This window comes from Protopterus annectens, chromosome 1.part2 (genome assembly GCF_019279795.1).
Source record: "Protopterus annectens isolate FY-2018-M chromosome 1.part2, PAN1.0, whole genome shotgun sequence".
Taxonomy (NCBI): domain Eukaryota; kingdom Metazoa; phylum Chordata; order Ceratodontiformes; family Protopteridae; genus Protopterus; species Protopterus annectens.
The window spans coordinates 1,259,941,924-1,259,968,873 of NC_056727.1; the positions used below are offsets into that span (position 1 = coordinate 1,259,941,924).

At 39.6% G+C, this 26,950-nt stretch overlaps 1 protein-coding gene across 3 annotated transcripts in view; it reads left to right on the plus strand.

The window, feature by feature from the left end:
- EVA1B (eva-1 homolog B) overlaps positions 1-26,950 on the plus strand; it is an 897,639-nt gene that overhangs the window by 812,940 nt on the left and 57,749 nt on the right. For all 3 annotated transcript variants that reach the window (XM_044060128.1, XM_044060129.1, XM_044060130.1), the window contains one exon: positions 15,915-16,021. In XM_044060128.1, coding sequence (XP_043916063.1) covers positions 15,955-16,021 — 67 coding nt within the window. In that variant the 5' untranslated portion in view covers positions 15,915-15,954. The remainder of the gene's footprint in view (positions 1-15,914; positions 16,022-26,950) is intronic.

The window sequence follows — 26,950 nt, forward strand, 5'->3', positions numbered from 1 at the left end:
TTTAAATTTTGCATTCACCTAAGCTATTTCTCAGCATATGCTTAGTTGTGTTTTGACACTGACTTTTTATTGTTTTACTTTGATATTTTGCATGTCATATATATGTGCGTATATATATATATATATATATATATATATATATATATATATATATATATATATATGTATATATATATATATTGTGTGTGTGTTCCAACTACATGGTCATACCAATTCTAAGAAGGGAGAAATCTCTCCAGAAAGGGCATCACTGCTGCTGCACATTTGCACATCTTGCCTGCAATGATTTCCTATGGAAAGCAGTGTTCAACAATCTGATTATTGGTGTCTTCAGCCTCAGGCAATTGATGTTTGAGGAATAAAACTTCGTCAACCAGTAGCATGATGTGAATATACTTTGGCTGAGAAGAAGCAAGAACGGCACGGTAATAAGAAGACTGGAATTTCACTTCTATAGTCATTTTGGAGTTATTTTTAATTTGTCTGTTTTAGACAGTTATTTCATTAGTTTGCTAATTGAAATTAATGAAATATTTAAATATAAACTTTTTTGATGCTGGGAAAGTGTTTTTTAACAATTGCAGTTTTACAGCTCTAAAATATAAAAACTAAATGTGTAAAAGAATCAAGTTATCTTTTACAGTGTGTTTGCGGCATAAATAACTCCAAGATAATTGTAAATGGTTTACTACTGTATATATTTTATTTTAAATGTGAGTATAAAGGTGACAAAGCTAGAAACACTATGTCAGTATGCTTGTTTCTAGAGCGTGGCTACCATCTGGGCACCTTCTCTGTGGAGTTTTAATTTTTTTTCCACAAGTCCACGTGTGTTTCAGCACAGGTTCTCATTTCCTTCTGCTTCACTTGCATTAGTTTGAATCACTGTCCTTTAAGTTATGTTTCATTGATACTTTGTTAATAGAATAAAACATAACTTGCAAAGGTGTTCACATTTTGGACACCCCCTCAGACTTATATGAGCCAACATACTGGCTACATAAGAGTTCAGAAAAGAGGAAAAAAAACCTCACAAAGTGCATAGCAGTCAGCCACAAAAAGTGAGTCACTGTGGACAGCAGAAGTGCATTACAATTGAATAAATCCGAATAAAACTGCAACCAAAAGCCATTTACTAAAACTACACTCAACTGTACCACTCAACCTCTTTGTCCAAGAAATCTGGAAAAAAAACCCCAGAAATAATTGGGGAACAAAGACCCAGTATTGCTTTCATAAACTTAGAAAGTTGCTCAAGTAACATGTTTTTCATTAGTATATATTTTCTGAAGGATATGGAGTCTGTAACTTATGTCTGCCATTATTTAATGCCTTCAAGTCTTCAGTGGTTTGCCAGAAACTCACAGATGTATATGGGAAACAGACCAAAAGTGTAAATGTGGACAATTGAGAGGTCAGGCAAACATAGGGCAACCTTTCCTTCCACATCCTAAAGGCATGTGGATAGGAAAATGATGATGTTCAAAACTTCCCCTTGTGTGTGTGTGTGTGTGTGTGTGTGTGTGTGTGTGTGTGTGTGTGTGTGTGTGTGTGTGTGCAAATATGCATTGTGCATCTGAGTGTGTGTATACATCCTGATATTAGACTGGCAATCCATTCTTGACTGGTTCTTACCTTAATCTATTTGATGTTAAGGATAACCTCTTTTTGACTCTGACTTGGGTTAAGCAGACCTTTTTCTAAACTCCTTCTGCACCTGTGCCTGCCAATCATCAAGCCCTTAGACATGTCCATTCATTCCTGTAGCCAGGAGTTCTACATTGGATAAGGGTGAAGGTGGAGAAGGCCATCATCCAGCCAGCCATGACAGTGTTTTAGTGCCCTTGCCTGCACCCCTACATCCACCTGCAGTGCTACATAGGTGGATACCTCTTATCATGGCCAAACACATCCAACTTTCCTTCTGGGACTAGTGCCCATGTGGAACCTTATATTTGTATCATAGCTGTGACCATGGGTCCCCATTCCACCAGCTTGGGGAGTCTGGCATATTCCTATCTAGCTGTTAGTGCAGAGGATTAGAGTTATGATCTATTAATAAGCTGCTTCAGTGGTACATTGTTTGATTCTCTTCGCCTCCATTTACCTACAGTGTGACTATAAACAGGCCACTTAACCAGTGCTTGCAGCTTGAGTCTGATAAAGTTTCATATAAATTAGTACTGTAGCCAGTTAACAAATACAAACAAATGAATAAATAAATAGATGACAACCCAGAGTATCTTTATTTATTTACCATAGCTGGCAAAAACTCCCTTCAGTTAGCAGCCTGCATTAATACTAACTCCACCATACCCTTCCTTGATTGTGACATAGGCTGCATTACTACAGAGAATACATTGACCTCCCCCTAACATGTACATCCTGTTAGTGACACACACACACACACACACACACACACACACACGCACAAAAACACACATATACACACACACCTTCTGAGAGTCACCATAACTGGTTTGGGATTCCAGGCTTACATTCCACAGTTAACAGCTTTCATGCGTGCCTGTACTTGTACTGGACAAGCTACGCTGCCTTCAGTAATATTGTCAGAATTACTAGCAAATAGTTAAGACATTTTACATGAGCTGATCTTAAGTCTTCTTGCTTTGCAGTTTTTGAGCATAGCAAGGCAACATACGTTAGTACATTCTCTGACTACCTGCTTAATATAATTTAAAGTCATGCTCTCATTCATTGCGTACTTGGCTAAGACACTAAATGTAGATGGAGTTGGATGTCATCACAGGATGCACTCACACTCACTCACTCACTCACTCACTCACTCACTCACTCACTCACTCACTCACTCACTCACTCACTCACTCACTCACTCACTCACTCACTCACTCACTCACTCACTCACTCATTCACATACTACATACATACCTATAGACAGTTTAGAGGATTCCAGATGACTTATGACATGTCTTTTTGGATACAGGATTGAAAACCCATGTAGAAGCTGGGAAGACATGCAGAACCCACACAGGAGCCCCCCCCCCCCCCCCGATGCCACTGGAATGGAAAACTGGGGACTGTGAGGCAGGAGTGTTAACTGTAATGCCACACTACCAACTACATACCGCATGTTGCTGTTGATAAATAAATTGCTTTCACAAAGTGCTGTCAGAAACGACAGCAAAACAAATTAAGCTAATTCTCATTATTTGCTATAAAATGATGATGGCGATGCATACAGCACTTAGCTCTTGATTAAAAAGAACGTCACGTTATTTTTACATGTGCTGAGTTGAAACAAATTTGCTTTGTAGTTAACTGTCCTGGGGAAGCAACACATATCATTTTAAAATGTCAACATGCAGACTATTGAAAATGTTTTATGTGATTTTCAGTGTAAAAAAAGATGAACATAGAGAAGCAACACAGTTTTGCTCTTAATAAAAATAACAGAGTTTTACAAACATGTATTTGCTTGGTTGAATTAGTATACAGTAGAGTCGATTATCTGAACATCAGTTATCAGAAACATCAATTATCCGAACACAGCCTTCCAAAGTCTGAATATGTAAATGTTATATGTATTTAATTGTGCATGTTTTTTGAGCTTGCAGCCCACTTGTGTGTGGAAAAATATTCTTTATTGTCCACTGGAATCACTGAGTGGTTGAAAAGCATGCAGAAAAAACAAGATGTTTTCATTTTTTTATCTGGTTCAATGTATGTTTGATTATCTGAACAGTTTGATTATCTGAACTACCCTAGGTCCCAATTAGTTCAGATAATCGACTCTCTGTTGTACCCAACACATGCTGTGCTTCACTGCCTCCCAGTGTTGTACTTGTATCTGAATGAATATAGCAGATAACAATGGAAATACTGCTGTCACTGAATATGATTCATCCTATAGTGTGGCACCCTTCTCATTCTGAAACAGATGACCCAACTTTAGTTCCAAACAAATTAAAAAAGCAAGAGTTGTTCCTGTAAGAGATATTCAAGTCATTGTTTATGGAAACAGTTTTCCAATATTTTTGACAGAGGGGAGAGAATTGATTTGATTCTAAAGTTATTTAGTTCTATGGAGTTATACCGCCTTTGTGAAGTGGGATAGTATGTGATTTTTTTCCTAGATAGACCGTGTGTATGATTCTTGGTTTGATCTGTTTTGCACAATGGACACTGAATAGGTAAAGGTATCGTAGGCTACCTTAAGGTATTAATTTGGGTGGTTATCAGCAGAAACCGAACTAGGTTTGATTCTGCTTAGTATTTTTTGTTTTTTTATGGAGGAGGTAGAGACTTTTTTAAGGCAATGATGAGTTTGTTACTACTAGGAGTATGTAATAGGTCTGAGGTAGAGACCTTAGTGAAACTTATTAGGAGTTAGAAGAGAATGCTTAGTATATGCTGGTATGCTTTCAATGAAATGCTGGTTACATTTTGTGGCAGTTTGCTATTTGTAAGTATTCTTTTTCTGTAACATGTGTTATTCTATTTCAGTAAATATGTTAGTGATTTACTATCATAAATTTTGCTATTATCTTCCTACTTTAGGGCTTTTCTCTGGGGGTCTCCAGAAAAAGGAGCTACTTAGCCAGGTTGGGCAATCCTGGTTAACAAATAGAATAAATAAATAATAAAATAAAATAAATAAATATTGCAAGAGGCCTGGAAGCTCACGACCAAGAAATCTTACCTGGTTAAATGGAAGGAATTCTCTATTTGCTGTTCTAAACATAGTAGATTGCCTTCACCTGCTTCCATTTCATAAGCCCATTTATGTTTGACAATTGCATGGCTTATACTCTGTTAAAAATCCACTTATCAACCATTGTAGATTGAGTCTAAGACTTAACATCTATTCTCATGGTTAAGTCTTTCTTAAAAGCATTTGCCTACCTGAGAATCCCAAAGGGTATGGATGTTCATCGTGTTTCACTGTTGCAGTCATTACAATTGGGTTATCCTGCTGGCAGGCTACCCGCAGTTGGCCTGAATTCCAAAGTCCTGGTCTGGCGTCGGTTGCTGTCGCCTCCTCCCTGACGTCAGTGTGCCAGGGGTATAAAAGATGTAGCCAACACCATTTTCTTCAGTCTTTCTTGCCGCGCGGTGCCCGAAGCAAAAGCAATTCGCAAATGCCGGTTGGCCGACTCCTGAGATTTTCAAGTTTGAATTTCAGATCCGAAGTCTTCATTAAACCTAAGTATCCCGTTGGGGAAACTTTTTTCTTGCTCCAGACTGATGTCAGAAAAAGTTAATAATTGCATTTCTTGTGGGAAGCAAATACCTCATAAGGATTTTCATTCTTACTGTATTCCTTGCCTAGGCCCTGACCACGTCGTTGCTAGTTGTCGGTTTTGTGCTAGATTTAACCAATGCACTACTAAGCGTTGGTACGATTTTGCATTTACTTATTTTGGCAGAAGATTTAACTATTTAATGCCATTGGAACAGCCAACTATCGGAATTTATAAAAAACGCAAAGACAAAGAAAAGGACAGGCATCCGAGGTCCAAAACCGACTACGAGGCTTCAGGTAGGCCAGTCGCTGGTTTGCTGGTTCGCTGGTTTTCAGTGAGGTGCTTTTGCAGCCCCTGACGTCCGCTACCTCAGAGCCACAGGCTGCTTCCAACTCCCACGTGGAGCTGACTAGGTCTCTGGAAACTCAAGGTATTGGACCCTCGGAAACGATTCCCTCAGATGGGTCTGGAGCCGCTGAGCAGGCATCGGCGTCTGAGGGTGTTTTCAGGCCTACACAGTTATATGTAAAAATGACTTCAGCTTCAAAGGCAAAGACTAATGCACCTCTAAAGACAAAGAAACAAGTACAACAGCCCCATGGACAAGCCTCCATGCCTAAAAAACAGATGCTTAAAATGTCCGAATACCTAATTACTTTGATCAGGGGTTCCCATCCCCCTCCAGATAAGAGACCTAGACAAGAGACAGTATATGAATCTTCAGATCAGGTTTCCATTTCCTCCGATTCCTCTTCTGAACAGGAATACTCTCTTCCTCCTTATGAGGATTCTGATGCTGAAGAATCTATCCCTTCAGACTCTCATCCTGAAGATTATTCTTTTAGGGAGACCCTGCATACTATGAGGGAGCATTTTCATTGGGAGAGCCAAGATTACTCTGAATCTAAGAAAAGGTTCAGAGATTTTCTTTTACTACCTCAGCACAGACCCCTTGCTATTCCTCCTGTTTTAGACATTGTAGATGATGTATTTATAGAGTCCAGTCTCACTCCTGACTCTTTACTACCAGCTCCTGTTAAGCCAGACAGATACTACAGTGTTCCTGATTCACATAAATTTCTTTATAAAAACCCTGCTGCTGACCCAGAAACTATATCTCAGGGTCCCAAAGGGGTCAAGGCATCCACTGCAAAAAACCCTATCCCCTCTGATAGGGATTCAAGGGCCCTGGACAGATGGGGGAAAAAGATTTCCACTTCTGCTACCTTGGCTGTAAGGGTCTTAAATTGTCAGTTTCATATGCTTAAATATCAACAATATCTTATGTCACTACTAAAACAAAAAATGTTGACAAATAATGAATGTGCAGAAAACAAAGAAATGCAGGATTTATTGCATGCAGCTGAACAAGTGGGAAAGCATACTTTGCAATGTGGTTTTGATTCTCTGGAGGCCTCCTGCAGGGCCGCTGTTACGGGTTCTGTCATTAGGAGGCATGCTTGGTTAAAGAAACAGAATCTGCCTGATCATGTTAAAGCAAAATTATTAGATGCTCCATTACAGCATGATACCTTGTTTGATGTTAAAGCAGAAGAGGTGTTGAAGAAAATAGAGGACAAAGCTAAATCTATGCAAACAGTCAAGGATTTCTTACAGGTACAACCTCCCAGATTTAACAGGAACTGGCCTGCAACAAAATTGGTCCTTTCCAATGTCAGACAGGCCACAAAGAGGCAGATACAGATGCCCCAGAGGCAGATCCCAGCCCCAGGGCTCATACAGGTCTAAACAATGGGGTGCTTCTACCTCCAAAAGTGGAGAAGATAAATCACAGCCATACAGGAAACAGTCTCAATGACTTCCCCCTGACAGTGCCAAGCACTTATCTTCTGGCAGCCCCTTTAGGGGAAAATTTTGCACTTTTTTCACAAAATTGGCGCATGATCACCCAGGACAAATGGGTCCTGAATACAGTTTCTCAAGGCTACAGGTTCCATTTTCACACCCTGCCAAAGGTAAACGTAATGCCAGACCTGCCACACAATCAATAGGCAGAGGCTCAAAAACAAGTTTCAGCCCTCATGGACAAGAAGGCCATTCAGTGAATGCCACAGCAAGAGCAGGGACTAGGATTTTACTCAAGACTCTTCTTGGTGCCCAGAAAGGACAATGCATGGAGACCAATACTGGACCTGTCTATTCTAAACACATTTCTGGATGTTCCAAAATTCAAAATGTTGACTCTGCAGCAGCTTCTGCCCATGCTGGGCAAGAAGGCATGGCTTGTGACTTTAGACCTAAAAGAAGCATACCTGCATGTCCCAATCCGACATTCATGCAGAAGATACCTCAGATTTATACCTGGCTCAATGCACTACCAATTCTCTGCACTGCCCTTTGGCTTATCTACTGAGCCCAGGGTCTTCAGAAAATGCATGGCACCAGTAATTGCATTTTTCAGACAAAGAGGAATACAAATTTATCCTTACTTGGATGACTGCCTTATTCAAGCAGAGAACAAGGACATTTTACTACAGCATCTGGCATTTGTAAAAAGATTACTAACATGCCTAGGGTACACAGCAGATGAAAAGAAATCAAAACTAGTACCCTCACAAGAGATAATATTCCTGGGTGCAAGCTTAAATACAACTGCCCAGATGGCTTATCTCACGCCAGACAAACCAAAGACAACTGACTACTTATTTCAAAATGTTGGCAAAAAAGACCCAGTTATCTGCAAGAAAAATTCTGCAGACTTTGGGCTTCATGGCATCCTGCATTCTGCTAATTCCATATGCAAGACTGCATACGAGGAAACTACAATGGTATCTAAAAAGTGTTTGGGCTCAACATTGCCACAGCCTGGAAACAATAATTACCCTCATTCCCTGCCTGCAACAGGAGTTTCGAAGGTGGGCAGAGGCCTGTCACTACAACAAGGGACAGCCTTTCACTTTACCCACAGCCAGGCAGACATTAACAACAGATGCATCAGATTATGCTTGGGGGGCCCATATGGCAGGAAGATGTATTCAGGGCACATGGTCCGCAAGCCAAAAGCATCTACATATCAATCAGAAAGAGATGCTAGCTGTTCAAAATGCCCTGAAAGCCTTCAAGGATCTACTTCATCCAAGACAACTATTGATAAAGACGGACAACACTACAGTTATGTGGTACATAAACAAGCAGGGAGGCACACATTCCTACCCCCTCTGCAGACTAGCCATGACTTTGTGGGACACAGCATTGTCTTACCAAGTACATCTGCAAGCACAATACCTGCCAGGAAGGATAAATTCCCTGGCAGATGAACTAAGCAGAAACCTAATGGATCCCCACGAGTGGAAATTGGATCCACAAGTCTTCAGCATGATAACAAGGAACTGGGGATGCCCGGACGTAGACCTATTTGCCTCACCTCAGAACTGCCAACTACAGAAATTCTGCACAAGGACTTATCACAAGCTAGCATGGAAAGTGGATGCTCTATCTTTCAGCTGGAAAAAACTTAACAGTATATGCCTTTCCCCCACTGCCTCTCCTCCCCAAGGTACTCCTAAAGGTCAGACAAGAGAAGCCACAACTGATACTGATTTCCCCAGACTGGCCCCACCAGCACTGGTACCCAATCCTAAAGAGCTTGCCTCAATGCCCAACCTGGACATTGCCTCAAATTCCTCACTTATTGACCCAACAAAACAGTCAGATCCTGCACAGCCATCTCAGGACCTTAAACCTGGTAGCATGGCGGATAATGTGACCATTCAAAACACGCCTCTGTCTAAAGCAGTTATGGATGTTATTTTGGTGGCCAGGAGGCCTAGCACCAGAAAATCTTATGCAGAAAAGTGGAAGAGATTCTGTGCTTGGAACCAGGCACAATGAATTGACACAATTGTACCAAATATTCCTCAGATTTTACAATACTTAACTGAGATGCTGGACAAAGGCCTATCCTTTTCCTCAATTAAGATTCATGCCTCTGCCATTTCAGCTCACTACAATACAGAACCACCTCTATTTTCTCATCCATTACTAAGGCAGTACCTCAGAGGGGCCAAAAACATAAGACCTCCAAGGAGAGCGCCAATACCTGCATGGGACCTAAATTATGTCTTGGAAAAACTCACACTGCCTCCTTTTGAGCCAGCCTCTACAGCTGATATAAAAATCTTATCTTGGAAAACAGCTCTGCTCCTAGCAATAACCTCTGCAAAATGAGTCTCAGAGTTACAGGCACTCATGGCTGTGGAACCCTTCATCATTTTCCATCAGGACAGGGTTTCTCTGAGGATAAACCCGACATTTATGTCTAAGGTAGTGTCCAGTGTGGCCCTGAATCAAACAATTCATTTGCCTACCTTTTATCCAAACCCACAGAATAAGGGTGAGAGACTTCTGCATTCTTTGGACATTCACAGGCAGCTACGCTTCTACTTGGACAGAACCAAAGCTTTCAGACAGACTGAACAACTTCTAGTGGCATATGCTGCAGGATCACAAGGAAAGGCTATCTCAAAGCAGACTATTTCAAAATGGATAGGCCACTGCATTCATTTCTGCTATTCACAGCATGGCAAATCAGTGCCTAAGGGCATTAGGCCACATTCAACCAGAGCAGCAGCACTTCAGCAGCCTTCCTTAGAGGAGTACCAACCAAAGACATCTTAGAGGCTGCAACTTGGAGTTCAGTGCATACTTTTACAAAGCACTATCACTTACCTCTTTACACTAAATCTAGAGCAACTTTGTCACTGCAGTTCTGCAGGGCCTCATAGCCTCTCCTAATCCTATTTAGCCCCAGCCGCCCAACCTTAGCTTTGGGATTCTACCCAATTGTAATGACTGCAACAGTGAAACACGATGAACATAGTGCAGTTGTGTACCTACCATAAATGTAGATGTTCAAGTGTATTCACTGTTGCAGTCCAGGTTACCCACCCACCATCCCCCTTTCCTTTGCTGGGACTTATCTGTACTTCTCCATTCTATACAACCTATGTGGTGTATTTGCTTATAGATGAAGGTAGAGTTTTACTTTACTGCATGCATGCTTATTGGCATAAATTAGCCTACCCTTTTGGGGGCACCTGACATCTGGGGCAAGAAAAACTGAAGAAAATGGCGTCAGCTGCATCTTTTATACCCCTGGCGCACTGACATCAGGGAGGAGGTGACAGCAACCAACGCCAGACCAGGACTTTGGAATTCAGGCCAACTGTGGGTAGCCTGCCAGCAGGATATTCCCATTGTAATGACTGCAACAGTGAATACACTCAAACATCTACATTTATGGTAGGTTAACAACTGTACTTTCTCTCTGCTTGGGACCTGAAGTTTGTAATAGAAGAATGAACTATGCCTCCCATTGAACTCGCCAGCATGTCATTTGTGAAATAATTACCATAGCATGGAAATCCCTATTCTTGGTAACAATGTTCCAAGGAACCTTGACTTCCTTTCTTAAGGATAATGTAGGACTTAGAGCTAAGCTTTTTTACTGTATCATATTTGCCCCAATGCCTACCAAATGGCAAACTTCTTAGCAGCCTTCATCCAGGCAACCATGAGAGCATTTTGTGGTGACATCACAATCCCCACAATAAGTGCATTTTTCATTTATGAGCATAACCCTTGTCCGCATGTGGTGATATGAACAAACTCATCACATCAAGGGCCACTGTGGCCCCCCTCAACCCGCACATGATTGCTCCTCCACATGCACTGACAGGGGCTAAAAGCACCAGCTTAGGTGTCCATGTCCACATCCTCCTGACCTGGCTCCCCCAATGCATTATGAGCTTCTACTCTCCAGTGAGGCCCTGTCATTAGAGTCATGGCACAAGGTGGGTGACAACCTCCATTCTTCCCCACCAAGATGGCCATGTCCATCCTCCCTAGCTGTGCCATCAAGTATCAGACCTACTTGTTGAACTGGGGCTGCCTGTCTGCAGTCAAGGCTTAATTCTTCTTTGTCATTGGAGCAGGCTGTGGCTAAACATATTTCATTCTCAAAGTGGCATCTGAATTAGCCCTGAATCATTCTATTCAGTTGTCATTTTTTGCTCCATACTGCAAAATAATGAGAAAGTATGTACAGCTTGTGGATGTATACAGATAGTAGAGGTACTGCAGAGAAAGAATCAAAATTGAAGATAAAATGATTAGCTTTTTATATCTTTCATGCCAGAGAAAACAAGGCAGACCAGTATCTGGTTAGACCTTATCCAAATTGTTAGTGAATTGCATTGTGCTCTGCTATGTTCACCATGGTTTAAACTTTGCAATGCCATGTCTATAGTACACCTCCTGGACAATAGCTACTATATCTGCCTTTCTGAGAACTATACCAGCTGAAAGTAACTGTGATACAGATATAGTTTCTCCAAGCTGTACAAGCCAGACATACAATCCAGGAAGAGGGCAACATTTTTGTCACAACTTTTCTTCAAGGTATTGTGATCAACCCCTCTCTGGACCTTTAATCTAGTTAACACCTGGGGGTCATACTGCTCTAATATTCTACCCAAGCAAAATGAATAATACTGCAGCAGTGATCCTTATGGTGAGTGTAGTGCAATTGTGCAAGCATACTCACAGTAACAGTAAATGTTCATATAGTAGGATCTTTATTGCAGTATGGTCAATTTCCCTCCTAAACTGTATAAAAATTCTTAACTTCTTGAGAAACAAGTAGGGTGAGTAGCATCAGATATGAAACACTTTTTTTTTCCTGGTGCCACAGTTTTGGTGTAATGGAGTAAAGAATGTCTTAGCCATGGTTCTCCTTCTAGCATGTGTGGGTACGCTTGTTAGTGACACCTGTTACTCCACAAAATTAAGTTGGTGAAGTTGCTCCCCCTTTACTAATAAGTGATCCATTGATGTTTTTATTTTATTTTATTTTTTTCATTTACTTATTTATTTTCATTTATATTTTTAACTGGAGCACAACACTTATGTACATGTACTCATTTCATGTTCAGCCTAGAAAAGACAAATAAAGTGCAAACATACCTCTCAACTTCTCAGTGCAAGAAATCTGGACAACGCTAGAAAGACTGAGGCGGGACAAAGGCACAAAAATAGGGACAGAATTTAAATATTGCTCCTATAAACTTAGAAGTTTACTAGAATAACAGGTATTACATAATTAGGCATTTTCTGAAGGATATAAAGTCTGAAACTCAAATGTCGGTCATTATTCAAGTTATTTAGTGACCTCAATCCTCAATGATTTTCCAGAAAATAAAACATAAATTTTATCAGGAACAGACAAACAATATAATGCAAAAATCTGGATATTTTGCAAAAATCTGTACATTTGAGAGGTATGAGTGCAAGTATCAAAATAGCTCTTTCTGTGAGGAGGAGATCAGCTTCTCTATGAAGATGTGGCTGTCCAAAGCTAGGGAAGTTAAGGCAATTGGACAGATTCTACTTGTGGCTATTTTCACATTACAATCAATCAAGGGATTCTGGTGATCTTACTTTTCATGTAGCTACATTATCATTAGTATGATTACAAATGCTTTGATTCTGTTTAGACAGTATTGAGAACTCTACAATTGCAAACAGTTGTGCAGCATTACAGTTAATATAAGCAAAAGGGAGGTTAGGTTTTCACAAAACTTTGACAAGACATCATCTTAGAAAAGAAAAGCAAGCAGAATGTAAAAATTAGTATGACCATAAATGTGAAATAAAGGTATACAAAGATAAATCAGTGAAAACTATACATGTAAATTCTAAGGATCCCAAGACTTTATCATTTACTTAATGGCTGTATCATAAAACATTGCGGGAGAAGAATTGTATGTTCTTACTGTCAGTGTTTCTGAACAGCGGAACTTTTGTTGTTGCATATACTGTGCTTTGATTTAGGGTCAGTGGAGTCAAAGAGGGAAAAGGTGAGTTTTATGTTTCTTTTTCACCTTTTCCCTTTCTTATGTGTGCTTGTGTTATCTTGGAGTTTATATATATATATATATATATATATATATATCTATATATATATATATATATATATATATATATATATATATATATATATTATATTTATATGTGTATTATATATATATATATATATATATATATATGTGTGTGTGTGTGTGTGTATGTATATATATATATATATATATATATATATATATATATATATATATACATATACATATGTATATATATATATATATTATATATAGGGACTGGGGACGCTGGACTAGAATCACCATATCTGGGATGCAGGGGAGCAGACTTACCCCCTTACAAAAACAATATTGTAGTAGCATTTGGTGACCTTTTTATCATTGCTTTTTTTATGTGTGATTTAGAAACTAAACAAATGCAGTTATAATATTGGTGTTTTTTTATTTTTATTTTGTACTATTTTTATTTAAGAATATATGTTACAGAGAGTTTTTATAGTTTGTATATTTATATATATATGTATTTTTGTATATTTTGATATATGTGTTTAAATCTTAAGTGATTGATAGAATAAGTGATTTGATTGGATGGCTGTGTCTCTTAGAGTATTTAAATGAATGTGTTAACTTTTATTGTTGTATCACACTGAAGAAGGGCTTATTACCTGAAAGCTTTGTGGATAATAACATTTCCGTGTGCTGTCTGACTTTCACAGTATGCTTTTTTAGGTGGATTATTTTGTTTTATTGTTGACTGTGTTTGCACATTTCATTTCTTTTTCATGATTGCATTAATGTTTGTGACACAAATCTACGACACAGACAAAGTTCAGGTCCTTAGAACAGAGACTTATGGTGTTATTTGCTTTTTGGATGTGCAACAAACCATCAGTGTGGAAGGAGAGAATGCCTTGTAAGATAAATATAGATTATCATGCAGCTGTCTCTTGGAGACCAAGTACAAGGACGAGTGCTTGTCCAAGTCAGTGTCAGGACTTTCAGGGACTTTACTCTTTCTTGTTTTGGAATTTTTTTTAGCCATTAAAGCTAGACTAAAAAACATGAAGAATGTCCCAAATGTGGAAAATATAAATAGTAACTGATACAATAAAGCCAGTACATTTTTCACCACTTCAGAAGCAAATACTTCAAAGGTCGAATAACATAAATCCAGCAAATGTTTTTATGCTAACAATTTTGCAGAACATCTTCAGACCCAACCCCTGGATACAGTAACCACATTTTCTAACTGTGGTCAGTAAACTGGTTTTACTAATATAACTGTTACATCCCTTGATTTATTTTTAAGCTCAGACTACCAGTATCAATCTAACCTTATTTGCCCAAACCTATCCACAAATTGGTTTTCTAACATAAAGCAAGTGTTAGGAAAGACATTTCCCAGTGACATAAACCCTGTATTCATTGTTATTGCCTGTGAAATGCTGCTATAATTACTGATTTAACATACAAGTCATAATTAGAGACACAAGACCCCCATTTTCAGGGGGGAGGGTTAACACATCCCAGGAAATCCTGTTTTATCTTCCCAAAGAAAAGAGGTAGAAATGTTTTTCAACCTTTGAAGACAATTTCTTCAGTGATATGAGTAATCCCACTGCTGCATGAATCATTTTCAGAGTACAAACAACTGAACCACCTGACCACACTGGGGCATATCATGAATGAATGATTTCTACTACCTGAGAAGCACCCTTGTTTTGAAAATTATACATCTATATACTTCAGGACAAGTTTCATAAATTTAACGTTACCCTATATACCACAAAAAGAGTAATTCGCTAAATGGTTATTGGAAGGGTGAAATGTAATACTGAATGCATGTGCCTGTATCTAAATTCAGCTTGTAACCTTCTACCTAACCAAACTCTCCCAATACCTGAATAATCGTGGGTAATACTGCTTAACCTCCTAGTGCAAGAATTCTGAATAAAGCCAAAAATAATGGGGGGGGGGGTTCAAAATAAAGGTCAGATTTTAAATTGTGCTCCTATGAACTTATAAACTTGATTGCGTTACAGGTTTTGTATTAACATATATTTTCTGAACGATATGAAGTCTGAATTTTAAATGTATGCCATTATTTAGTTATGTAATCCTCTATGATTTTCCAGAAAACCACATATTTATGGGGTTGGCATTATACCATTACTGTGATTTTGAGATCACTGCTGAGATACATTCATATCAGTACACTAACCAGTTTCATTAGGTAAAAAAAGTACTTCATAATTTATATGAATTGTTTAGTCTTTGCTAAACGGGGATCAGTATAGCTGTGACTGTTGCTAGATTATGCTGATATTCTGAAAGTCATACATATGTGTTTGACTTCTGTCATTTATTAATACAGTACTCCTACGGTGTATCTGAAAGGGACTTCTGATCAGAGGGATCCGTACAGAGAACAAAATGTAATATAGTGTCACATTTTTCAGAATGGCAAACTGAAGGTATAGTTCAGTAATCATGACTTAATGTAGATGGAGAAGCTAAGGAAAGTGTAGGAAGATTAGCACTGGAGGAAATAGAGAGGAGATGTAACTTTCTGAGGACCACTCTGAAAATAAAGTAATATGTGTAGTTAAACTAAGTGTCCAGCATTGACAGTTAAGGAACATCATCTTCTGTGTTCCCGATCTTCATTCATACATTTAATGACAACATATTAGTAACTTAAAATACACAAATAATATTTATGACAATATTATGCAGCTGTGGTTATCTCTAGTGTCAGCTTGAAATGTTCACTTTCGTTTTGTCTTGTATGCAGGTAGAAGAGCTGAATTGTGAAAGCAGTGGAATAAATCAGAATGGACAACTACAAGACAGAAATGGAGTTACTCAGCAACAGTATAGCAGCATACGCTCACATAAGAGGTACAAGAAAATGTTTCAAACAAAAGTTTTACCTTTCATAATCAATAAATTACTTATCAGTGATGCATAGCAAATCTAGAAAATGCAATGGTGTGTGTAATCTAGAAAATGCAATGGTGTGTGTGTGTGTTTGTGTGTGTGTGTGTTTCTATAATATCTATACCTATATCTATATATATATATATATATATATATATATATATATATATATATATATATATACACACATATTGTTTGTTTTATACTGAAGTGTACAAGTGTACTTTAAAATATGAAAGCACTACATCAAAAGATCAAAAGGATCAAAACTTAAAACATTGCACACACAGACACACACACACACACACACACACACAAAACATTTCTTGTAGGGGGACAAGCCCCCATATACCCATTTCTCCCTCATTCGATTCACTCTCTCTCTCTCTACACATATATATATGTATATATATATATATATATATATATATATATATATATATATATATATATAGAGAGAGAGAGAGAGAGAGAGAGCACCTTGTGCAAGTTATCGTATTCCCAAACTAAAGAACAAAAAACAAAAGAACAACTGCAAAACATGTCAAACGCGGAACTGGAGAATATCGAATTCGACATTTTTCGAACATTCTCCACACTTCCGCAATGTGCAGTTTCCTGCAAAACACAGCAAAGAACGTTTTTTCAGGGGGGCAAGTCCCCCTACACCTCCCATGTGGGGGGATGCGCCTCCCACACTCCTGCTACTTGTATGTACAAACTCAAAGATCGCACTACAGTGAGGGAAAGGGTACATTTCCTGATCCCCACTATAATGCAATCTGCATAAAATGCTTAAATGCACAATGGCAAATGCTGTATTGCATTCACTGTTGTGCATTTCAACATTTTGTTTTTCAGTCTTTCAATACTGTTGAATTGAGCATTCGGACTAACATAAATTGAACAAAGTCCAATCTCCCTTTTGATATTAAACCATGTATATATTTATACCCTGATCTTGGGTAAGTCTTCTTTTGGCCATTGAGAAATTCTTTATATCGTTTATTTTGTATATAGTCTACACTTTATAGCTGGTTTCCTTTGCAATGCAAGATTGTTGTTCCTTTTTTAAATAAAGTTGTTATTGCTGTTATTTACACAAACATATCTATAGTATTTACAGTTCAATAAATATTAGCACATTTCACATAACATACCTTTCCATAGATCCTGATGATAACAGCATTCCTTGTATTCAATATATAATGCTATTATCATTGTAATGATGTATTTCTAAAATTCCCAGGGCATCCCCTGCTGTTAATTTGATTTTGGACAGTCCTCTCAATCCCATCTCATTTGATCATTCATCTGAGTGCAGTGAGATCATTTGGGTAGGACTACCCCCTTGCTTCTTTGACCTTGGACAATCCTCCCTGCCCTATCTCATCAGCTCAGTGTACTAAGTACAGAGAGAGCATTTGGGAAGGCCTACCCCCTTAGTTCCTTAATCTTGTACTATCTTCTGTTTCCTCCCTCTCTGCTTAAAAAAATGACACTTTATTCAGCTGCTTTCACTGTAATTGTGTTCTTCCTACTCTTTTGGTTTTAGCACTTGTGCTTCAGTTCAGTTACTTTACATTTAACAAGGCTCTTGTGGTCTACACTCTTGTGGACAAACCCTTGACAAAACCCTCTCTCCATAAGTCCACCCAAGCAATCAGAACACTATGGACAATTCCCATCGGTTTCTCCTGACAACCTGATCAAGATGGACATACTGAGACAGTGTACCAACTGCCTCATATTTACTGACAGACCTCTTCTGTTAGCACATAATTCTTCTACTTGCGAGAAATGCATGTACATCAGTAACCTGGAATCCATGTTCTCTCACACCACAGTCAGTATTCCTGACTAAGAAGAGATTGCTAGCACAAACACCACACCATGCACATCACATAGCCAAGCACAACACACAAACACCTATAGAGAGGTCCTCATTAAAAACTTACCTAAACAGCAGAGACCTCCAAAACACACTCACAAACACTCCACACACAACACCAAACACATCACACACAGCAGACAACACACCAGTGTCTCACAAACACATCCCATAAGGCAAAATAATAAATCATCACAGCCCTCAAGACATAACAATAAACCAAACAAATTTGTCACTGGGGAATAAATTGTGAGACACACACCAATGTCCCCCTCACCAGGCTTGACAAGGAGAAGGTCAGGGTCAGTTGTTTGTTTGGTGCCAGAATCTGCCACATCACAAATGCATTTAAGTCTCTCCACAAGTACAAGTACAACTCTGTCATTGTCCATGTTGGTGTGAATGACTTGAAATGTACCTCCCTGGACTATATGAAGATAGACATGATTGAGCTCTTAGAGTATGTGTCCCAGGCAGGCATGACCCTAACCCTAAGCAGCATCCTACCTTCACCAAGAATGATACCACAATGCCAACAAAAAATAATTGACTTCAACAATTAGCTTAGTTTCTGGTGTCATTCCAAGGGAATCCAGTGTCTGTCTGGCTGGGATGACATGCTTGACAGACCTTGATGCTTTGCCAGAGACAGCCTCCACCTGTTACCAGTGGGTTTCCGGATCCTGGCCAAGGCTCTCGCTTCCCCCATTGTGCCTTTTGTAGGCAATGTCCCAAAGACAAATCTTCCAACATAAAAGATCTGTCAAAAAGCAGGTCATGGTGCTTAACACTAGGAGCCTTACCTTGAAAATGCACTCACTGGAGGAGCTCCTTGCACTTGAAGATGCCAATGTCTATGCGTTCATGGAAACTTGGTTCAGGGCTGCAGAGAGCACCCCTGCCTTAGCAGGCTGTACCTCATTCCATACATTCCAACCCCAAAATGAGGTTTTGAAGACTAAGGGTGGTGGAGTCTCTATCTACATTAAGGACAGGCACACCTCCAGACTGGTTTGCAAGCATGCTGCACTGGAACTACTCGAGGTGCAACTGACAGATGGCGAAACACCCATCCAAGTTATAGCCTGCTATAGACCCTCCTGTATGACACAAGGCACCCATTCTTCTTACCTGGATCTACTTGACTCCATTAAGGTACCCCCTAACACCCTGATTCTTGGTGACTTCAAATACCCCACCATAGATTGGGTGATCTATTCCTGCACTAATACATTCACTCAATGATTCCTTGACTGCATCAGTTCTAATGCACTCAACCAGCTCGTCTCATCCCCTACAAGGGAAGATAGCATACTGGACTTGGTTCTCACCAACATGGGTGATTGCTGCACCACTCCCATAGTGTGTCCTTCCCTGGTGATATGAGATCATCGGACTGTCTCATTCAAAGTTGCTATCCCACCCAACACCCCCCCCCAAACATAATTAAGCTAAAAAACTTCTCAAAAGCTGACTACAATCTCCTTAGGGAAGGTATCTGTAGCTTCACACCACCACCACCACCCTCAGAGGATGTAGACAACTGTGCTGAACAGTACGCCGATGCAGTATACAAGCACCTGTACAACTACATGGACTCAGCCATACCCAGTAGAACTAAAACCTGCTCCTCAAGGAAACACACACCTGTCTGGTGGACATCCTCTATCAACAGGCTTTACAACAAAAGGAAGAAACTGTTGTCCAAGGGTAAAAAGGAAGATATTCCAAATTGGAAAAACTCTCTTCTTAGCCTCAACAAGCAAATTAGATCACTAGTGAAAGCCTACAAAGCCAATTATGAATCAAAACTAGCCTCTGAAACAAAGGGAAACCACAAAGCCTTCTTCAGTTACATCAGAAACCTCCATAGCAAAGACCAGGTTTGTTCTGTATCACTTACATAGATCCTGATAGGTTCAGCTCAAACTACACTTCCTGTCCCACTCCAAAGGCCCTTTCAACATCTCCAATACTTGTCTCACACCTCACATCTCCATAGATCAAGTGTTAAAGGCCCTATCCAAGGCAAAGAACACAGCTTCCGTGAGACCTGATAGTATCCCAGGCTGTATTCTACACCATCTCAAGCAAGACCTGGTTTCACCATTGAGCACCCTATTTAACCACAGCCTAAGTACAGGCTTCATTCCAACAGAGTGGAGAACTGCCATTGTCAACCTCTTGCACAAAGGTGGCGCCACTACTGACTTTGGAAACTATCACCCCATTAACTTGACAAGTCTGATCTGTAAAGCCATGGACCGTATTATTATGGATCTCATAAACAAGGGCATAGGCAATCTCCAAGCACTTGACCCCACCCAGTTTGGATTCAACAAGGGCAGATCTTGTCTGTTGAACCTGGTTGACTTCTTTGAAACTGTCATCAAGGCCCTGGATGAGGGAAAGTCAGTGCATACAGCTTACCTTGACTTGGCCAAGAACTTTGACACAATCCCCCACTCAGGCATCATCGAAAAGCTAACACAACTTGGTGTAAATTCCTGTCTCATCTGGTGGGTGGCCAACAGGCTCACCAACAGGACCCTTAAAGTCAAAACAGGCACCTCCACCTCCGATAGCAGACCTATCACTAGTGGAGTTCCTCAGGGATCTGTTCTGGGACCCCTACTGTTTGGCATCTACTTCTCAGAGATCCAGACAAAGACAAAAGGCCTGTGGCTGACCAAGTTTGTAGACTGTTAGTTAGGTGCTGTCATTGACTCCCCAAATGATAACGTACTCTAAGAGGGTCTCACAACAACTAATGACTGATGCCAAAGGTATGGCCTCAAGTTAAATGAAAAAAAATGTATCATCATACCATTTGGCAAAAATGCATCTCCTACTGATTACCAAATCAACGGCAACCCCCTAAGCACACAACCTGTGATGAGAGGCTTTTGCACTCAGGTTGCCAACAACCTCATATTCGCCCATCATGTTGCGGCAATGGTCAGAAAAGCCTTTTACCTGGTACATCTCATAAGTAAAGGGATTGCATTCAGAAAAAAGGAGGTTATTACCTCTCTATACTCCACCCTCATTAGTCCAGTAATTGAGTATAAAGATCCGTTTGGTATGTACCTATCCAAATATATGCACCAATGGAAAAGGCCAGTGAAATACCTCACAAAGAGAATCCATGGCCTCCAATACCTGTCCTATGTGGACAGGCTCAAATCACTATCACTCTATTTGGTACTGCACAGATTGCTCAGGGGTGATCTGTGTATCGCCTACAAGGCAATATTGGACCCTGCCCTACTAGAGATGTTCCATATCCATAAGTATATCTCCTTGTGCATTACCCACTCAAAAGGCCTGAATCTAATATGCAACATCAACAAAACTTGCTGGAGAGACAGTTTTGTCGCCCAGAGGCTGCCTCATCTTTGGAATAGACTTCCCATACACGTGAAACAGAGCACCTCACTGACCCTCTTTAAGCGCAACCTTGATGAGTGGATGGGGAATCCACAAATTTGTCCCAGGGGTTCCACCTGCGTCCCTCAATGACAGGGGTGAGAGGTGCTGACTGAGTTTTCTTTTTGGGGATAAACTCTTGGCTAGGCTTGTAAGGGCCCCAGGGCCATTTGCCTAGTAACCTCCTATGAGAGAAATCACATACTATCTGATATCTGTATTCTCACGCTAATACTTTTTTCATCCAGATGAAAGCTTGATTTATCACTTGACCAACAAAATCTCTCCAGTCTCAATGGCTGTAATTATTCTTACACGCTCCTTGCATCAACTAGCGATTATACCATTTTTGCAGTCAATTTCCATTATTTCCCTTTTCATTGCTGCCATTACATATCCTTTACTTATTGCATGTTGCTTGCTTACCACTCTCTCAAAGACCATCCGTCAGCACGTAGACATCTAGGCCCGTTGTACTGATCTAAAACAACATTGTACCGAAAATCAATCAATAACTTCCTCAATTACTCTTACCTTAAATTATCTCCTTTCTCCATCTGTTTATCAATACATGATCCTATAGACCAGTGTCCAAATGTATTACATTCTTTTCTTCTTTTATCAGTTTAGATCCTATCTGCATATACCACGTCTTTATTTGTGCTGTAAGTTCTTGTGCATTCAGACATCCTCTAGTTCACATTCTCTACTAGTCTTTGTCATGACACTACTTCAAACAAAATGTCAAGTTGACCACAAATCAGCATAACCAACAGGAGATTAGCTAACCCCATGTCTTTGTGTTGTTATTCCTATTTCTTGACTACATTCAGTATCATTATCCTTTTAAACTACTAAAGCACAGCTGGCAAAACTGATATATATCTGTCCATTTATCAATGTAACCAGCCCTTGCTTGTGTGTTGAAACTTCATTTGTTTTACTTTCTTTACCAGTCTGCCTCATGTGCCCGCTTTACCCTGGAATTCACGTCAATCATCCATCAGAATAACTATGACTGGATGAGGAAGACCTAGGGTTGCCATCTTTCTTTGTGGCTAAAACCGGACTAAGGTCACTCCCCTCACATCACCCGTAACTCCACCCATCCCCACCCCCTCTCCCATCCATGGTCCGCCCATTTTGTGACATCACCATGACATCAGCTGATGGGAAAGACTTCTTTTTCTGTTCCGGATGCCTGCTTTCAGCCGATTTACTATGCTTTTCTGTAAAAAAGCATAGTAAATCTGCCAATTTAACAAACACTGATAGTCTGTTTCCTTTTGTGAAACAGAATACTGGAGTTTGTACAGTGTTTTCCTGACTGCCAGAGAATTTATTTGATTTGTGGATAGTCCAGAGAAAAAATGGATAGGTGGCAACAGGGATGATTTCCAATTTCCCACCTATTGGTCAAAGTTATGCTTAAATAGGGCTAGGGATGGACTGTCTGCTTCACATGGATGGGAAGTTTGTTCCAGTGCACACATAACAAGAGAAGATCATAAAATTTTCACTAGACACTGTTAAAAAAGATCAGACAATACAACAAAAAAAGGAAAAATGACAATAATCTGCATAAATAAGAGAGAGAAAATGAAAAAAAAAATGACAATACATCAATGCTTTTCTAGTATTTGCAACCACCGACACTTATGTTAGCTGAAACTTCTACACCAGAATACAAGGCCACTAAACATCACTCTATATTTTTAACAAATCCAAAGTGCTGCATATTTCATCCCCCCCCCTAAAAAATGGTAATCCACCTCTAAAACACAAACCAATCCCATTAGCATTCAACATTTGCTATACATTTCATTGTCACTCAGCTTTAAACCTTTTAAAACATCTATAGGTACAAGTTTACTAAAACAAACTTTGCCAGACAAGTTTCACAACTTACCAGCCCAAATCCTACCCACCATCAAAACCTGGAAGACACTACTGGCTCAGGGTTTTCTTGTAGTTGTTACTATTAGAAGTACATATAGAGCAAAAACAAACCATTTGCAGGCCTTATCTATTTCCTTACATGCTTGGAAATTTTATGTCTACAGTACACAGTTGCTTTATGAGAAGACTTCAAAATAACTTTAAAAGTTTCTCAACCTGTTCTGAAGCGAAGTTCAACTTTTTCAGAAGTTTTACCTACATGGTTTCTGGACCGGAACACCACCAAAAAAGATCCAGTTCCTTCAATGCACATGAATACGTTGCCAGCCAATTTCAGTACACCTTACTTTAAAGGTTTTGGATCTTTCAGCCTCCAGCCACAAAACATCAGTGGCAATATTCACCAAGAAAAGACAACAGGCAAGTATCATTCACCACATCTTCTAAAAATTATAAAGAAAAATAAGTAGCCCACCCCAAATGGCAATTTCACTGCTCTCAAGCCTTGAGCAGGTAATGGTCACCATACCTGTCAATTCGAAAACTTGCAACCTAAGGGTGGCGACAATACGTTGCTGGGTTATTCATTAGAAAGATATTTAATGCAACCAACTCTTCTGAAGACGGACCCTTTCTGTCAAAATAAAGAAACAAACATAACATGCTTTCTAAATCAAGCAAAGACTCAACCAGTTCTAGATACTTCTCAATGTTGGGTCCGTCCCACTTATATCAGTCAGAGCGTATAATCCTGTTGAATACTTAAAATACTGAACGAAGTCGGAGCACCTCCTCTGCACTCGAGGTTGCAATAGGTGTGGAATTGTGAATGGTGCATGCGCCGAGAACTGTTTGTACGCAAGCATATTTACAATGCTTGCATACATAAACTAAAAATGCCAGAGTGTGTTTTTATGTTGACATTCTTACTGTGTCCAGAGTCCGGTTTTGAATGAAATTGGTAACCGGACAATTTGACAGAAACCGGAGAGTCCGGCCAAAAAACGGACAGCTGGAAACCCTAGGAAGACCTAATAGTATTTGTTTAGACATAAGTATTTCTCATTCAAAATCAGTATCATTTTCAATTGATAAAGCACAATTGAAATAAATGACATTTCATTCACAATACACCTCATTCAAATGTGTTATATATTCAGTTTCAGTGCACTGTTATATAACCACAGAACAAAATAGTTATAATCAAATACTATTTGAATGAATAAATAAATAAATAAATGAAAATAGAGATGATACTGTTAGCAGAACACCACTGTTCTGCTACATGTCTTACAGCTTGTATTCGTCCTATAAAGGTTCATTAATAATCATCTGCACACTGGCCTTCCGTTGTCTGTCTTTTTCTCTAAATCTAGCATGCTTCCTGCACATTTATTGCACTGGTGACAATTTACTCTGCAGTTCTTTATACCCAGACTTGCATGCTAACATTTAGTTCAGTTCTTGATACTACACAACAGAACATTTTATTTTATTTTACATTTGTTTACCAGGAATGTCTGACTGGGCCAGGAACCCATTTTCAGTATAGGCCCGAGGAGAAAAGCTCCAGTAATATTAAGAAAAAAAATTATAAACAAATTTTTAGCAAGTGATTAAACACATGTTTACATTACAATGTAGTTGAGTGCTATATAGCAAACTTTTATTAATACTTCATCACTTATATACTTTATTTTACTTGAGTTTAAACATAAAGGACAAAAGAATCTAAGGAAACCACTTCATATTATATTGTTGTTCCAAATTATTGTTCACTAATATGGTTAATACTTCATAACAGTCTAGCTAAAACACAGATTTAAATATTTGAATCTGCATTATGTGCAAAAGTAGAGCCATTGGTGTATTGTTAAAACTGAATCTCTGGTGAAAGATTTAACGTGTACTGCAAGTACAATACATGTCAGAAGACCTACCTTTTCTGTCATTATTCTTCCTGGTTACTATGATTCAGGCACTTATTTAAATTGGTGGACTAGCTCTTGGGAAGTTGAATTTGTTAGTACTTAACATCAGAAATGCTGCAATATATGAGAACTGATTTCTGCTAGGTTTGGACTGTGTACCTGCACTTGTACTGTAGAAATGACATGCTGCTTTTATGAAGTATCACAGCTTTCACAGATAGAGAACAGTTGTCATAATGGTTAAGGTCAGTGCCTCCCATACATAAGGTACAAGGTTCAAGCCTGTCTTCTGGCCAATGTCTATATGTGGTTTGCATGGTCTCCCTGTGTTCTGTGGGGTTTCTCCCACTTCCCCAGAACATACTGTGTGCTTCCACCTCAAGCTTAACTAGGAATGAAGTTGTGGGCAGCAGCACAGACTCTGATTGGCTCTAGGGGATTCGGCCATGTTGACTATTGTCACCAAATGTGGGCATGAGTATTTGCTGGGGATAAGTGGGTTGGGGATCCTGCCTACTCTGACTTAAGCTAAGGACCTATGCTAATGTTGAAAAGAGACTATCTGTTCCTATTGGCTACTGTGTGACCACTGTAAAGCCCAGCAGCCGTGAGCTAATAAACTAGTCTTTAACTGCTGTCAAGTTGCCTAGCTTGGGTTACCTAAGATAGCTCTGTTGAGTGAAAGCTAGATATAAAACAACTTAACCTGCTAAACATAAATTAAGGGTTGCTACACTCAGTAGAGGTTCACTGATGAGCTTGGAAATGGATGACATGATGGTAAGGAGGCTGGACATCCTCTGTATCAGGCGACAAGATGTCAGTGTGGCAAAGCTTGGGATTCAGAGTGTACTATTCAGCAGGAGGACAGACTAGAAATAATGAGAACTGTGGTCAGGAAGATGGCTGAGAAGACAATGAAAGATGTTATTTGACAGACTTCTGGCCATTAATGATGGAGAGTGCAGCATTCATAATCTCAGTTTATGCTTTACAGCAGGGCTGTGATAGTGACAAAAAGAGTGTATTCAGACAGCATTTGCAGGCCTTACTAGAAAAAGCAGTACAATATGAATTGGTGTGATAATATGAGACCTGAGTGCACATACTGGGACAGACAGAACAGGATATGAGGACTGCCCAGGTCCAAATGGGTGCGGCAACAGGAATAAAGAAGGAGAGGCCATTCTAGACTTCTGTCTGGCAAATGGTGGTGGTCAACACATGGTTTAGCAAGAGAGACAGTCAAAATATCACATACAAGAGTGGCCAACATGCAACACAGATAGACTTCCTCCTAGTAAGTAAAGAGCATTGGAATAGAATCATCATTTGCAAAGTCATCCCCTACTGCTGGTCCACAGTTGCCACAATCAACTGTTAGCAGTGCTCAGGGAAGGCTCAAAGTTCAACAGAGGCTATGCTGAAGACCTGGAAGCTGACCAGAGAGAAAGTACAGCAGTTCAAGGAATTACTGTGAGTAGTTGGAGATGAAGAAGAATATCAGCTTCTCAAAACAGCATGTGTGAGGACTACAGAACAGATATGCGGCTGAGCCAGGTATGGAAATAAGGTATATAAGGAAAGCTGGTGGTGGAATGCAGAAGTCCAGAAAGTCATCAAAAGAAAGAAGGAATACAGGAAAAATGTGAGAGATAGAAAAGTCAGACCAGACTAAGTGTGAATACTGGTTGGCTAAGAAGGACACTAAGCGAGCAGCTGCAATAACAAAGCTCAAGG